General features: G+C 33.7%; 1 protein-coding gene across 5 annotated transcripts in view; it reads right to left on the reverse strand.

The window, feature by feature from the left end:
• Positions 1–15350, reverse strand: part of NCKAP5 (NCK associated protein 5) — a 939808-nt gene that overhangs the window by 321001 nt on the left and 603457 nt on the right. For all 5 annotated transcript variants that reach the window (XM_074301873.1, XM_074301870.1, XM_074301872.1 and 2 more), the window contains one exon: positions 10321–10408. In XM_074301873.1, the coding sequence (XP_074157974.1) occupies positions 10321–10408 (88 nt within the window). The remainder of the gene's footprint in view (positions 1–10320; positions 10409–15350) is intronic.

Genomic DNA, 15350 nt, shown 5'->3' on the forward strand with positions numbered 1-15350 from the left:
TTTTGAATCTGGGTCTTCCAGGTTCTCTCTACATTGTGCTTTCTTAACGTACCATGCTGCCTCTAAAATAAAACATTGACTATCATAAGGAAATTAGGATATAAAAGTATTATAAATAATGATTCTATTTTAGATCCTCAAAACTAATATTTGCTTTCAAATTTCACAAACTATATGATTATTCCAATATATTAAATGTCCCTTGTATTTGTTGTGTATTTTGGGGGACATGAATCACAAGACATAGCATTTCCTAACTGTTTCTATGTTGTCTCACTATCAGTTACTCCCATTTGTTGATAGCAATGAATTTTATCTGGCTAAATTTTCCTATCTTAATTTGATCAAGTGAGAATGGTGACCTAAGAATCTGGAGGACATAGCACAACAAATCCCAAATTCACAGAGAGATAGAAGGAGGGAGGCAGAGAGAATGATGGAGCAAAAAAAGAAATGGAGAAACAGATTGGGCTGATTTTTCATTCTTTCAGAGATAACTTTTACTTGTTTTTCATTTCTTCCTAATGAAATGTTTCTGCCCTAGGTGTAGATGTCACCAACTACACTAATCATGGCAGTATTTCCATTACATGTGCATTTTCTATTACACAGGAGACTGGAAAGAAGGGCACATTACAAGGCCTATTAGTGCATGTCAGCTCACTTCTGTTTATTTTTATACTGGATTCAGAGGCAAGTTCTGATGCTATGTTTCTGAGGAATTGGTTTCTCTTATACTTCAAAGAAGGTTGTAAAAAAAGTTAAGGAGTATAATGAAAGTTTTTCACTTAAAAATGAAAAATCTGATTTCTCATTTTCTCTTAATTTTAAAAGAATCACAAAAAAAAATCAAAGAAAATTTAAAAGTTACATATAATAGGTTGCCTTTGACAATAATGTCTTTTGAGATATCAGAGACAAAAATACTCTATATAAGGAGGTCAGTACATTTTTCTAGTAATATTTGATTAACATTCTGAAGGATAAATTTTAGAAGGGGATGTTTTGAGCACTTTAGAAATGTTAAAATCGAATGTATTTCATACATTTATCAATTTAAAAAGCAAGAAAGATCAGAAAAAAATTTTAATGGTAGGATTTCAGAAAACCTTACTTTTCCAAGTTTGGTTTTAAGACAACACCAAAGGGGCTGCTAGATAATGCAGTAAATAGAACATCCACCCTGAAGTCATGAGGATTTGAGTTAAAATATATCCTCAGACACTTAAATTTCTTAGCCATCTTACTCTGGGCAAGTCACTTAACCCTAATTGCCTCAACAAAAAACAACAAAAAAGCCCCAATAGTAATAATAATAATAATAATAATAATAATAAAGAGACAATACCAAATTGAAAAGATTGAAGAAAGAGTTTAAGTAATAGGCACCTGAGGTACCTCTAAAAAAAGCATCTTACTAAATATAATAGAATGGGAAAAGAAGAACCTACATTCTTTTCTTAGCCCTAGCATTAACTAGATTGTTATATCTTCATGTATGTAGCTAAGGGTGTATCCAAAAATTCTGTCAGTAAATTTTGTATTTCTCCTTACTTTCTCAGGGACATCTTCACTTTCCATGGGTTCAATTATCATGCACATCCAGATGATTTCAAGACTTCTGCATTTAGTCATAATATGTCTCATGCCCTAGTCCCATATCTCTAACTATTTTATGGGAATTATTTAGGAGAGGCACCAAAAGTCTGTCAAATTTATTCTGTCCAAAAGAGAATGTATAATAACTTCTTTTCTTCTCCCCAAAGCTCATCTCATTTCCTAAATTGCCTATTTCTACTAAGGATCCATCATCCTCCTAATAACCCATGTATACAATTCTGGGTGATCCAAATTCTTCATTTTCCCTTACTATAGCATTCCCACATCCTAGATATGCCTTGTTTATTTTACTTCTTCAAAATCTCTGGGCAGCTGGTGGTGCAGAGTATAGAATGTCCATCCAGAATTAGGAAGACTCATCTTTTCAAGTTCAATTCTGGTTTCAGACACTTGCCAGCTGTCTTCTTCATTTATAAAGTGGATAAGAAAATGGGAAACCATTGCAGTATCTTTGCCGAGAAAACTTCAAATGAGGTAGAAATTGAACACAACTGAAATAACTAAACAACAACAAAGTTCCTCACTTCCATTTCCTCATCCTCTTTCACAGGGCCACTATATTAGTTCAGGCTCTCCTCATCTGTAATATAGCAATAGCCTCCTAATTTTTCTTTCTGCTTTAAGTCCCCCCTTTCCAATCCATTTTTCACATTATTTCCATAGTGAAGCACAGTGATAGTGGTATGTCACTCCTCTGCTCAAGAAGCTGGGATCAAATAGAAACTTCCCTATTTGTTGTTTAAAATCCTTATAATTTGGCTCCAAACTGCCTTTCCAGGTTTATTCCTCCTTCAAGATATTTCATATTTCAGTCAATATCTTTCCTGATTCTCCAACTTCTGGCATCCTTTTAAATTACTTAATATTTACTCTGCATATATTTTATACTTAGTTACATAATATGCACATCATTTCTTCTGCTTGAATGTAAGCTCCTTGAAGACAGAGGTTACTATTCATATCTTTTGATCTCCCATAACTAGTATAGTAACTGATACATGGTAAGAGCTTAATAAATATTTTTTGGTTGATTGATTGAGCTACAAAATGGAGGAAGCAGTTGTAGCTATCAGGTTCCTTCCTGTTCTAATGTTTCTATCAATTTATATTCATAAAATTCACCTCTTTCAGCCATTTAAATAGTAATTCCATGTTTCTATGAATTCACATTCACAAAATTCACATCTTTCTGTCATCTCAGTAAGCTTATACTACATAAGTGTAGCCTAAAACATCTCCAACAATCTACCCAGAAACATTCTAATTGACAAGAAAATTAATCTATTATAACATATTCAGATGAGTCTATTTAGAAATATGAATGCTAGTAGTAATATACTAATGCAATAAGATTAAGTCCCAGATCTTTAGACATCATCATGCCTGGAATACAATAGGGGCTTAATAAATGCTTTTTGATCAACTGATTCCATATAATGTTGTTGAAGAGCACAATTCTGCATTTAATGTTACTCAAATGGTAATTAATATTACGATATTAATCAATGAAACTTCAACCTGCAATAGCTTTCTATGATCCATCTGCTCAGCCACCCAAGGGATTACCTTAAAAAGCTGCTTGGTTCAATGTATTTTGAAAGGGAACACAAATATTCCAAAACTCAAATGCATAACTGGAAGGTTTTAGATGGGAGAGTGACTTTTTATTACTCCAAGAAGCTCAGATTATTTTTTCTACAAATTAATTATAATTATGGATATTATCCAATATAATAGATATAATACAATAAACATTTATTAAGTGTCTATGATATGCCAGGTACTTTAACCTCTAGGAAAATGTGATTAAAATGAAAGATAGTTTTTGCCCTCAAAGAGCTTATAATCTACAGAGTGAGACAACACACAAAAGGAGGCAAGAAAATGGGCAGGAAAAGCCAGGGGTACCTAGTTCAGGGATATCTTGTTCTGTGAAGAGGAAACCAGACAAGGCAGCAGATAAAAGTGGAATGGATTATACTATACTTATGGTTATTTTAACTTGGTTTCTTCACTAACACAGGGACAAGGTCTCTAAATAGGAAATATTAGTTCAGGGACTAAAGTAGAAGAATTAATGGTACTAATATAAAACTAAAGATAATTTAGCCTCTGGTCTCTCAGCCAAATTAATTCTACTCCTTCCTCTACCCACCTTTGTCAAAACTTTATATATGATTCCAGGTATTGTCACAGAAAGCATGAGCATAGGAACGATCCAATTGAAGTTTAGACAACTCAAATGAAAAGCAATGGCTTCTTTTCAAAATAGAGGCTTCTCTCTTTCAAGCTGTTGCCTCTGACGTAGAACTGTGATTCAGGAAAGTGTTCACTGTCTTTTCTACTGACAGCACTAATAGTAGCATCTACTGAAATTATTAGCCATATTTAGAGTCATAGAACCATAAAAAGTTATAGCTGGATAGCTCCTGAGGGATCATACATAGCCCATCCCCTTCATTTTGCAGGGAAAGAAACTGAGGCCAATTAAAGTCATGATTGAAAAATCCCTACGTATAGAATTAATAAAGGATAACCAAAGGAGCTGAGGATTTAGCGGAAGATGGGACCTGAGCACAGTACAACCTCTTCATTTCACAGATGAAGAAACTGAGGCTAATTAAAGTAATGACTTTTTAAAAAATGCTTTGATATGGAATTAATACAGGTTAATGATTGTCTTTCCTCTATAGGGAAGAGCTAATCTTCCAAAACGAATAGGCTAGAATTATAGTGGGGAGATGATTGTGGGTAGGCACATTTTAAGAGGTAGACCTGCCTCTCTAAGCAAATTCTAGCCTCATGAAATAAATTACATTTTTAATATTAAATGTCTATAAGCACAGGACTTGGCTAGTAGGATGTTAAAAGAATGGAAAATAATGATAGAAAGAATCCAAGCAGCAATATGAAACAAAACCATGAAAAGGAAGTGTGGTAAAGGTAAATAGTGATACTGAATTATTTAGGCACTATGAAGGCTGATGTTGCCCATGAGAAAGAGCTAACAGCTTCCTTTTTTGGGGAACATTACTCTTTGAAGTGGCTTGGGTGTCATTTAATACAGTCCAAGAACTACTTTTTTTTTTCTTTTTTTTTTTACTTGCCTTCAAGATTTCATATAACAAAACACATACAATAGCCAGTGTAGAATTTGGGCTGGAACAGAGTTTGAGAGTCTAATTCCTCATCTTTAGACAGCTGTAGCTGACATATCCAGCATAGCTGAACAGAGAATCCCTTTTCTATGACCCCCAGGGAACTAGGATCTATAACTTTTCTTCCTGAATGCAATCTAGTATTTTTGAACAATACATGTTACTTATTGAAATCCCATAAGCTATAATTGGAATTTGTTTTTTCTCGTCCTGCCATTAGTGATTTCATTTTAATTCAATTAACATTTATCAAGTGTCTACTTTAATTAGTATTTATTGCTTCCCTTAAGATATAAGGGAAATGGAACACAGCAAGATTTGGGATCCAAACCTGCCACAAATACTAGTTTTATGACATTGACTTTTCTTCAGCTACAGTTTTCCCAGCTATTAAGTGAAGATATTCACAATCCTTACCTTACAATAGAGCATTAGTGATGGTCACAAGAAAAAAATATATGTAGAATGCTTTGTAAAAACTATACATGTTATATAAATATACATGTGTTAGTTAACAACCTTAGGAAGGAAAGGGAGGATAAAAAGGAAAGAGGTATAGAGAAAGAGAAGAAATTAATCAGGAAAGAGAAGATGGTTGTTGTGAGAATCAAAGAAGATATGGAAGGGAAACAGCATATAAATATTGGCTATTAACGCTAGTGGGGGACACCAGGAGAAAAGGAAAGAGAAAAGAAAAGGGAAAGGAGAAGTAAGGAAGAAAAGGAGGGGAAGGAGGAGGATGAGGAAGAAGGGAGGAAAAGGAATTGGAGAAGGGAGTAGTTTAAGAAGAGGACTATCTCTAGGTCCAGGAAGTAGACAAAAACAATTAATTTTCTCCCTCTCTTCTGGCATTTATATGCAGACAAGAATAGATTAAAATTAATATTAAGGGCAGGCTGAGCTGAGAAAGCTAAGGTAACCTGAAGAAGGTGGGGGTAGTTCCACTCAATTTACCTTTATAATGAAAAGGAATATTATTGATTGATTATATGTATATGAGCCACCTCTACTGTCTCTCTTTAAATAGTTGTCCATCTATTTTCTTCCTCCAGACAATCTGCTTCCTCAAGGCACTTCAGAATCTATGAGACCTGTAGCATTCATCCCACCCGCAGAATAGCTTCTATAATATCAAGTCTGAGAGCAAAATGAAAAGTATTTATATTCTTTTGTGAAGTGTGCAGGGTATTCAAACCATATCTGTGTGACAAAAATAGAGAACAGGGAAGAGAGATTAAGAGCGAAATAGAGAGAGATAGAGGGAAAAGGAGAGTGAGGTAGAGAGAATACAGAGAGAGAGAGGAGGGGAGAGAGACAGGAAGTGGAAAAAAAGCAGGAAGGAAGGAAAAGAGAAAAAATAATGGAGAAAAGTTATCAAAACCATTAAGAAAATAAGCATGGGAAGATTCTGGAAAGATGGTAGAGTAGGTCAGTAAATTTCAAGCTCTCCACATTTCTCCCACAAACAGAATAAATTTGCATCTCAGGGTGAACATAGACTGTGAAAAATAAAGGAGACTTGGGGCAGAATAGGAGTTCTACTGGTACAACCCAAGAAGATCCAAAGAAAGACCCCAGGCCTGAGATTAGCCAATGTGAAGTGCAAATACCTCAGGTGTAGCTCCCCAGAATACCAAGTAGGGAGCCCTGGGGTGAGCTGAGTTTGGCTGGAACCTCAGCCAGAACCACAGGAACTTCCTCTGGAGGCTGATTCCTGGAAGACTATCCTTGGTTGATTAGGATCACCTGGGCCCAGCTGTGCTGCAGAGATGAGGCACTGGGGGAGAAGAAGGCAGCACTCCCAAAGAGTGCAGAAGCAGTGGCACAGGCATTCTGCTGATTGTGGGCACTTACAGGTACATGAAGCTCTTGGTTTCGAATTCCTGGGTCAGAGAGGAAAGCTGAAGTGAAGCTAGAGAGATAATTCCTCACTCTGCCATTAGAGAAGCTTACACTAATACATCTTATTAAAAAAAAGGAACTAGCTAAAAAGTTCCCAAACAAAGAAACTTACTATAGGAACAAGGAAGACTGGGGTTCATCTTCAGAGGACACTGAAGTAAAAAAAAAAATTTCCATCCCAAAGAGTAAAGTTAAATGGCTCCCTTCCCAGAGAGAACTTATAGAAGAATTTAAAAATCAAATGAGAGACATTGAGGAAAAAATAAAAACCATTCAAGAAAAGCAGGAATATTATGGGGGGAAAAGAAGAGAAAAAGATAGAATCTTAAAGAAAAAAAATAACTCTTTGAAAATTAGAATTGGGCAAGGGGAAGCCAGTGAAGCCGTTAAGAATCAAGAAGTAGGAAAAGAGAATATAAAGAATGAACAAATAGAACAGAATGTGAAACATAAGAAAAACAGCAGATCTAAGGAATAAATCTAAAATTATTCTTATATAATTGGAATAAGAATTGGACTACCTGAAAGCTCTGACCAAAAAAAGAACCTTGACACAATAATGCAAAAATAATCCGAAAAAATTGTCCTGGAGTGATAGAACATGAGGAGAAAATAGAAATAGAAAAAAACCCACCAATTACTACCTCAAAGTGATCCTTTGTGGAAAACACATAGGAACATTATTGACAAGTTTCAAAATCCCCAGATCAAATAGAAAAATTTGCAAGAAACAAGAAGAAAACAATTCAAACATGCTGGAATTACAATTAGAATTATACAGCATTTATCAGCAGCCACAATAAAAGACTGCAGGTCCTGCAATCATATCTACTGGCAGTCAAAAGAACTATCCTGGCAACCATAAATATTATATTTAGCAAAATTATCCATAATATTGAATGTAAAAAATGGACATTCAACAACCTTGCAGATTTGCAGAACTTTCTTTCAACCAAACCCAACCTCAGTAGAAAATTTAACATATAAGAGCTAATATGCAAGATAATCTCAAAGAACTTAACATGGATGAATTGTTTATGATTCTTAGATGGAGACGCATACTATATGTTTAAGACTGATATCAGCAAACATGTAGCTCAAAAGAAGGATTTATACAAATGAGGTACAAAGGAAGAATAGACACAGAGGTATAAGAGGGGAAGGAGGGCTCATAGTTCTGAAAACCTCACATCTGGAATGGATTAAATAGGCAACATTACATATATACATGTATACACACACACACACACACACACATACATACATACCACAAAGGGAATAGCTTCCTCCAAAATCTATAAAGAAATAAAAGGGGAGGGTTGAGCAGAAGGGAATGCAAAAGTGAGAGAAAGACATGGGAGGGATCCATAGATGGGGAAAAGTTAAATAATAGCAAAGTAAGTTAAGGAGCAGAATTAAAGTAGAAGAGTTAACAGGGCCAGGAAAGAAAAGATATGCACAAATACTACAACAAGGATCAGGAGTTGAATTTATTAGAAAAAAAAAGAATGACCAGTAATCATTGATCTTAGAAAAATCAAGATTCATTCAAGAGAGAAATCTGCATTATATCAGCCATACTAATATTATTTTAGGTACATATTTATGTATATGGGTAAATGCATATGTATATATATATATATGTGTGTGTGTGTGTGTGTATATATCTGGAATATGTAGATATGCATGCATGTCACTCTATGTATGTGGGTCTGTGGATGGGTGTGAATGTTTGTGTGTGTGTGTGTGTGTGTGTGTGTGTGTGTGTGTGTGTGTGTGTGTCTGTTAAATATACCTTTGCTTACTATAGTCTTTTTGAGGGAAGTGGGGGGATAAAAGGGGAAAAAAAGAATAAAGTTTAAAAAGTGCAGAACAGAGAACAAAAGAACAACCTAATAAGAAGCAAAGTTGGATACTCGTGAATAAAATTTCTTCTTCTATTATATATTATTTCTGTGAGCCACATGACAGTATTCTGTTCTGTTTAGTTTAGTTTAATTTTATTTTCCTTTTTTGTTTTGGAATATGTTTAGTTTTCTTTTCCAAATGCTCCCCAATACAGCATATAATAGTGAAATTGTGGATCCCCAAATAAAGACCACATTCTGGAATTTGTCACACATTCATGAATATTACTAGGTACCAGGCATTTTGCAAACAGGTGACTATTTCCTTGGAATTATACATTTTCTAACCTTTATTCTTTCCCATGAAGGCTATATTTTTAGACCCAGTATAATCTGGTTTAGATAAATTCCAGAATAAATGAGACTAAGAAAGTCATTCCTACTTTCTAACTACCTTTCTGCTTATGAATGAAATATCTTAATAATGTGAATGTGGTCACTTGATCCTTTCTTAATATTCCCTGCCTTGCATAGCACATTATCTTCCATGACTATCATCTCCTGAGAAGTTTGTTGTGGACTTCATCATATCTTATTGAGGCCACTAAGAATTCTAATTTATCATCTACATTTCTGGTTATCCATTACGTCCTTATATAATACCATCTCCATTTCTCCTAGTCCACTCTATAACAGCCACATCCATTATTCCCATCAACTTGGATTTATGTCCAGATCCTACTTGCTTTTCCAAAGGGGAAACTATCTATGTAGAAATGCTTTTATTTTTTTGCCCATGAGATAATGTTTTCTCCACTTCTTCCCCCACTTTACCCTATAGATTAGATTGTTGCAGTTAAATAGCAATGGGGAAAGTATTAGCAAGTTAGCTCCTCAAGTTATTAAAATAAAAAGATTTTGATCTGCAATTTTAGAGATCATTAGACATTATTCTTTTTGCAAATGTGGGCAGGGAGGACAAGAGTAGGAAATCAACTTGAGTAAGGTCAAAAGGGAAATAAGTGACAAATCAGAATTTAAACCCTGCTTTTCAGACTCAATCTAATGTCCTTGCAAATAAACTAGGCTGAAACAAACCATCCATCACCTTTTTTGCATTCATTCAATAAGCCTTTATTAAACTACTACATGCCAGATATTGTATTGTGTGCTAAGAATACAAAGAAACAAAGTCCTTGCTTTCAAGGATATTATATTCTTCCAGAGGTGAGACAAGGCACAGATAAATAAATACAAAATACATTAAAAGTAAATACCAAGCAATGGAGACCTTTAATAAACGACTGAGATAGGAAGACCAAGAAAAGCTTCATGTAGACGGTGAAAACATTAACTGAGGCTTAAAAAGCCCAGAGATTATAAGTGGGAAAAGCAAAGATGACATCTTGGGCAAAATTGTGAAAAGACAGGGAAACAGGAGATAGAGTTTTTATGTAAGTAAGCCAGTTTAGCTCACCATGGCGTACTTAAAAGGCAAAATAGGAAGTTAAACTGACAGGTAGGCTGGAGGCAGACTGTGAAACCTTTAGATGCAAAATAGACAATAGGTAGACAGCTAATGGAGCCTCTTATGACCACAGCTCTTCATAGTATTAGAGAACTATTTGCACTCCAACCATTTTTGCCTACACACATTTGGGCTTTTGGTTTAGATAACATTTTATGCCTCTTTTTTTTCTCATCTGTGTGACTGTGACTATCTAACTATATAAGTACCAGAAAAAAGATCTACTTCATATTTAGCTAAGTAGGAAAAAAAAAAAGTGCTATACCTGGTAGACCATTATATTCACTGTATCTTCTTTCTTCCCCTCTGGAGGTCCTTGATTCTGAAGTAGGTTTCGTACTGTTTCTTCCATCCTAGAAAATGAAAATAAGTAACTTTTTTAGAGGAAATTTTGTTTTTATATAGTTTATAATTAACATTTACATAATACATAGATATAAAGTGATACACATATACATATATTTATGTAAGAATATATGCAAATATACATTTACATATACATCCACAAATATACACACATGCATTTTTCTTTTAGGATTTTTGAAAACCCAGAATTATAATTTGATTCTTCTTACAAAAACAAAAGAAATGTATAAATTCATAAAACTCCTAAGTATTCGGAATATTGTATTGGGCCCTGGGGAGGGGTGGAACCATGTAGAAGTATAAAATTTAGATAATACATATTCTTTGTTTTCAAGATTTCTTAATAATAGAGTGATTCACCAAAACAAAAATTAAAAACAAAATTATATAATAGAAATGCCAAAGTATTATGAAGAAAATTGCTACATGAGGTATAAAGAAGAAGCCACTGCTGATTCAGAGTGAAATGGAAAGCTTGAGTGAAGCTCATTTGAACTGAAACTTAAATATGATTTCAACAAGTGAAAAGGAGGGGAAGACATCCCAAGAGTAAGGACAACTTGAGCAAAGTCATGAGGTAAAATAACTCAATAATAATTCAAGGGAAAAAGAACTCTCCAGTTTGCTTATAGTATTGAATGTATAGAGAGGACAATATGAAATAAAGGTGTAAAGATGCTGCTGTATAATCTTGAATGCTATGCACACAAATCACAATCTTACATGGGAGCAATAGGAAGCTATTGAGGAATTTTGAGCAGAGTAGCAAGATGGCCAATCTAGTGTTCAATATGAATTATTATAGCACTAACATGAAGTAAGAGTGAATCTGGAAGAGAGTTGCAGGTGAGGAGATCTAAAAAGAAACTGTTGAAATAGTCCAAATAGATTGTAATGAGTGTTTGTATGTTGATGGTAGTAAGAATAGAGAAGATGAAATAGATTTGACATGTTTCCTTTCCTGGCTATAGTTCTCATTCTCTGAAATTTGTCCTAGTGAGTAAGATGTCCTTTTACCCTGTAAATTCTCTCAGTACCAAGAGTTTTATCTCCCTAGACATCTCTCCACCATGCTTCCCATTAATAAATTCCTTCTAGGGGCAGCTAGATGGTGCAGTGGATAGAGCATCAGCCCTTGAGTTAGGAAAATCTGAGTTCAAATTCAATGTCATATACTTAATACTTCCTAGATGTGTGACCCTAGGCAAGTTATTTAGCACCAAGAGTTCTTTCTGGGGTTTCTCTTTGGGAGATGGAATTAGGACAATCTGGTTCATTCCCATCCAAGCTCTGTTTCCGACTTTCTGTGTTCCATGACCTCATATGGATACCTTCCCTCCTTCCTTTTAATCTCACCCTTATGTATATTCTTCTTCCATTAGAATGTAAAATGTAAATTCTCTTAGTTCAAGGACTGTGTTTCTCTGTGCTTGGTTTTGCATTCCCAACACTTAGCACATTGCTTTTCACATAGTAAGCACTTAATAAATGCTTGTTGTCTCCCTGCCTACCCACCTGGAACTGTCTCATTAGGTTATTTTTTAAGAGAGGTAAAGGAGAAGAAACATGAAATATTAACCCAAATATAGAAACATGAGAGAACGGGTGAATAAAATCAATTGTAAAGTCTTACCATTTTTTTTCCTGAAAAACGTTTTGTATCTTTCATTCTCTTTTGCTGTTATTCAGTCATTTGTTTCCCTATCCTTAGATTAGGCCTTTATACTTTGGACTAATACTGACCCTATTACAATCACCATAACCTATCACCACTATCACTACCATTACAGCAATAACAAAAATAAACAGCTTTTGACTAGGCATCCTGTTTCTAGTCTTTTTACCCCACTATGTCCTATTTTAAGAAAACAATTATTTTACCTTTATTTTTACATCACCTTAAATTTCCTATATATTACTCTCCTCCAGTCCCTTTTACATGTTGATGTCTAAAATACAGCTTTCACTATTACTACCCTGCTTAAATATAACCAATTCCTTACATACCCATTCCTTACATATTCAAAGACCAAACTCTTTCAGCATGTATCTTTAGGATAACTACAGTAGCAATGGATGAAAGGGAAATATAACTCAAGCTGTTAGCATATCACTTTGATTTCTTTAATTAGGGCTCTTTTCTATATTTTGAAACTATTTCATTCTATTTATTTTGTATATCATTAGCATTTTGTATGGTGCCATTTATTAAAATATTCTTATTATTATACAATTAAATTCTATATAATTTTACACAATTAAAAGATAAAAATTCTATCTAAAATGGAGCTCTATTTCTTTTATCAAGAGAGTTCAATTATCAAATTCTCAAGGATGTTTTGGATTTCTGATATAGAAATTTGTCATGTTAGCTTATAAAGAATAGTTTCTGATGTATAATTCTAGCCACCTGATAAAGTATTTTCTCTTGATAGTAAAGTGTTTCTACCTGCATTGAAATGCTATTTTTAACCATAGTTTTGTCTTAAAATTTATTGTGGAATTTACTAAGGTATATTGATATTTGCATTTACAATACAGGGATTTGTCAAGACTATTATTATTGTTATTGATATTACTACCTAATGTTGCTATTTCTACTCTTACTATTACCAGCTCCAAACAAGTAAACAAGTAAAATACATAATATCTTAAAGAAGAAGAGAACTCTAGCAACTAGATGGAAGCTAAGGAAAGATTATTCATAGGAAATGGCACCTGAGCAGGGTCTTAAAGGAAGCTAAGAATTCAGGGAAGTGGAGGTGGGGAAGATGTATACTTTCAGCAGGATAAATTACCTATTCAAAGATACAGAGGTGGGTGATGGAATAAGTTCAGGGATATAGGAGTTAATTGTGACAAATAACATATATAGCAGTAATAAGTGGGAATTTTGATGGTATATAAACTATAGGTGACTTTGGAGAGTCTTCATGACCTTTATGTCAATCTGAGCACCAGAGAATGTGTCTGAGGGGGCAGCTAGCTAATCAGAATGCTGATATTTGGCATTTCTCACAATTCCCAGAACAAGGTTCTTTCTTCTATGAAACTTTGGAGAAACATAGGAAAATGGATATTTGAAAGTATTATTTTAGCTCTCTCCTCACTTATTTAGACTCATCTATTTAGTGATGTTTGTTGCTCAAATGTTACAACTTAGATAAAAATGTATTTTGCTATCTTCAAAAACTTTTAATCTCATTATGCTAGACATTTTATTTATTTGTTGTATATAGTTGTGCTTTTGGTCATTATAATGTTCATATAAATAAATAAATTATTTATTCTTTTTTTTTTTTTTTTGCATTTTATTAATGTTGATTCACAAAGAAAATGATCTGCTTTTTTTTTTTTTTTTTTTTTTTTTTTAAGAAAATGAAGGGGCAGCTAGGTGGGGCAGTGGATAGAGCACCAGCCTTGAATTCAGGAGGACCTGAGTTCAAATCTGGTCTCAGACACTTAACACTTCCTAGCTGTGTGACCTTGGGCAAGTCACTTAACCCCAGCCTCCAAAAAAAAAAAAAAAAAAAAAAAAAAAAAAGAAAGAAAGAAAAGAAAAGAAAAGAAAATGAGAAAGGAAATTGTAAAAACAAAATCCCAAGAAGTACCATAAACTTCAAGAATACTGTGAATTTTCCCTCCCATCTTGACATTATGATTAATTAAAAACAATTTTATTCCCATATCATTTACAATTGGAACCAAATAGCATTGGTGAAAAAAAAATAAAGATTGTATCATCTTTCTATAACCTTTAAGAATCTTATCACAGCAAATATATTTTGAATCTAATAATAACATATTGCTAGTTACACTTGAGTGGAATTCTCCTATTTTAGTTCTCATTTGCCAAACTTCTTTTATTTATTTTCTCCAAAATCAAACACTGTGAAGAGTCTACCATCATCAGATGCCCAGTGACATTTTCGTATTTTTTAATTATTTTTTTAGTCAGTATGTGAGGCTTTGAATTACCAGGATGCAGACCACATAGTCATACCATCTGTTGTCCAAATATGGATAGAAATAAGTCAATTCTCCAGTTCAGGCACTGACTTAAATCACCATCTTATGTCCTCTCTTCTTTTTTTAATTCATTTTTTGTGCATCTTAATTGTTTTCTTCCCAAGCATGATTTATTATGAGGTTCTGAATATTGGTAAAATAGCTATTTAAAAAATATATATAAAGACCAGATTTTAAAGTTAAGAATACTAAGCTTTAATTTGTTATTTAAATAGTTTAAAAATGAATTGATTCTGATAAATGAAAGTACCAGAAATATCTGATATAATTGAATTACATGGCAAGTACCAGGTATAAAGACAGAAGAACACTTTTTCCATAAAATATGCATCACAATTGTGAACTTTTAATCAATCAGTTAAAAACTATTTATTGAGTGCTTAGTACACACAACATATTGTGTTAAATATTGAGCAGAATACATAAAAGAGATGTTCTGGTATTATAGAAAGTACACGAAACTTGGAATCAGAAATTGCAGGTTTGAGTTCTGGCTCCAAAACATTACCTGTTTAGCTTTGGGGAAATGCATTAATCTCCTTGAACTTCCTGAGTTTCTGCACCAGTGAAATGAGGGTGATAATAATACCAGAAGAAGTAATGTGATATAGAGGACAGGGATTTTTGAGAGAAGATCCAAAGGCAAGGCCTGCCCCTGACAATGCTAGTTGCATGGACATGAGTATATCTTTTAACATTACAAGGACCTAGGCTTTCTTTAAGATAAAGTTATAAACAGGTTGGGATCTGAGTTACTAGAGGAATTGCCATATGAGGCAGCTCCCTACCCATGTGAAATCATACTCCTGTTAATTAATATCTGTCTTATTTATTTCACAGTAAGTATAAATATTAAAAGAGATAGTAAATGTTTCTTTATTTTTGTTTCTTTTTTTAAGT

The sequence above is a fragment of the Sminthopsis crassicaudata genome, chromosome 3 (assembly GCF_048593235.1).
Source record: "Sminthopsis crassicaudata isolate SCR6 chromosome 3, ASM4859323v1, whole genome shotgun sequence".
Taxonomy (NCBI): Eukaryota; Metazoa; Chordata; class Mammalia; order Dasyuromorphia; family Dasyuridae; genus Sminthopsis; species Sminthopsis crassicaudata.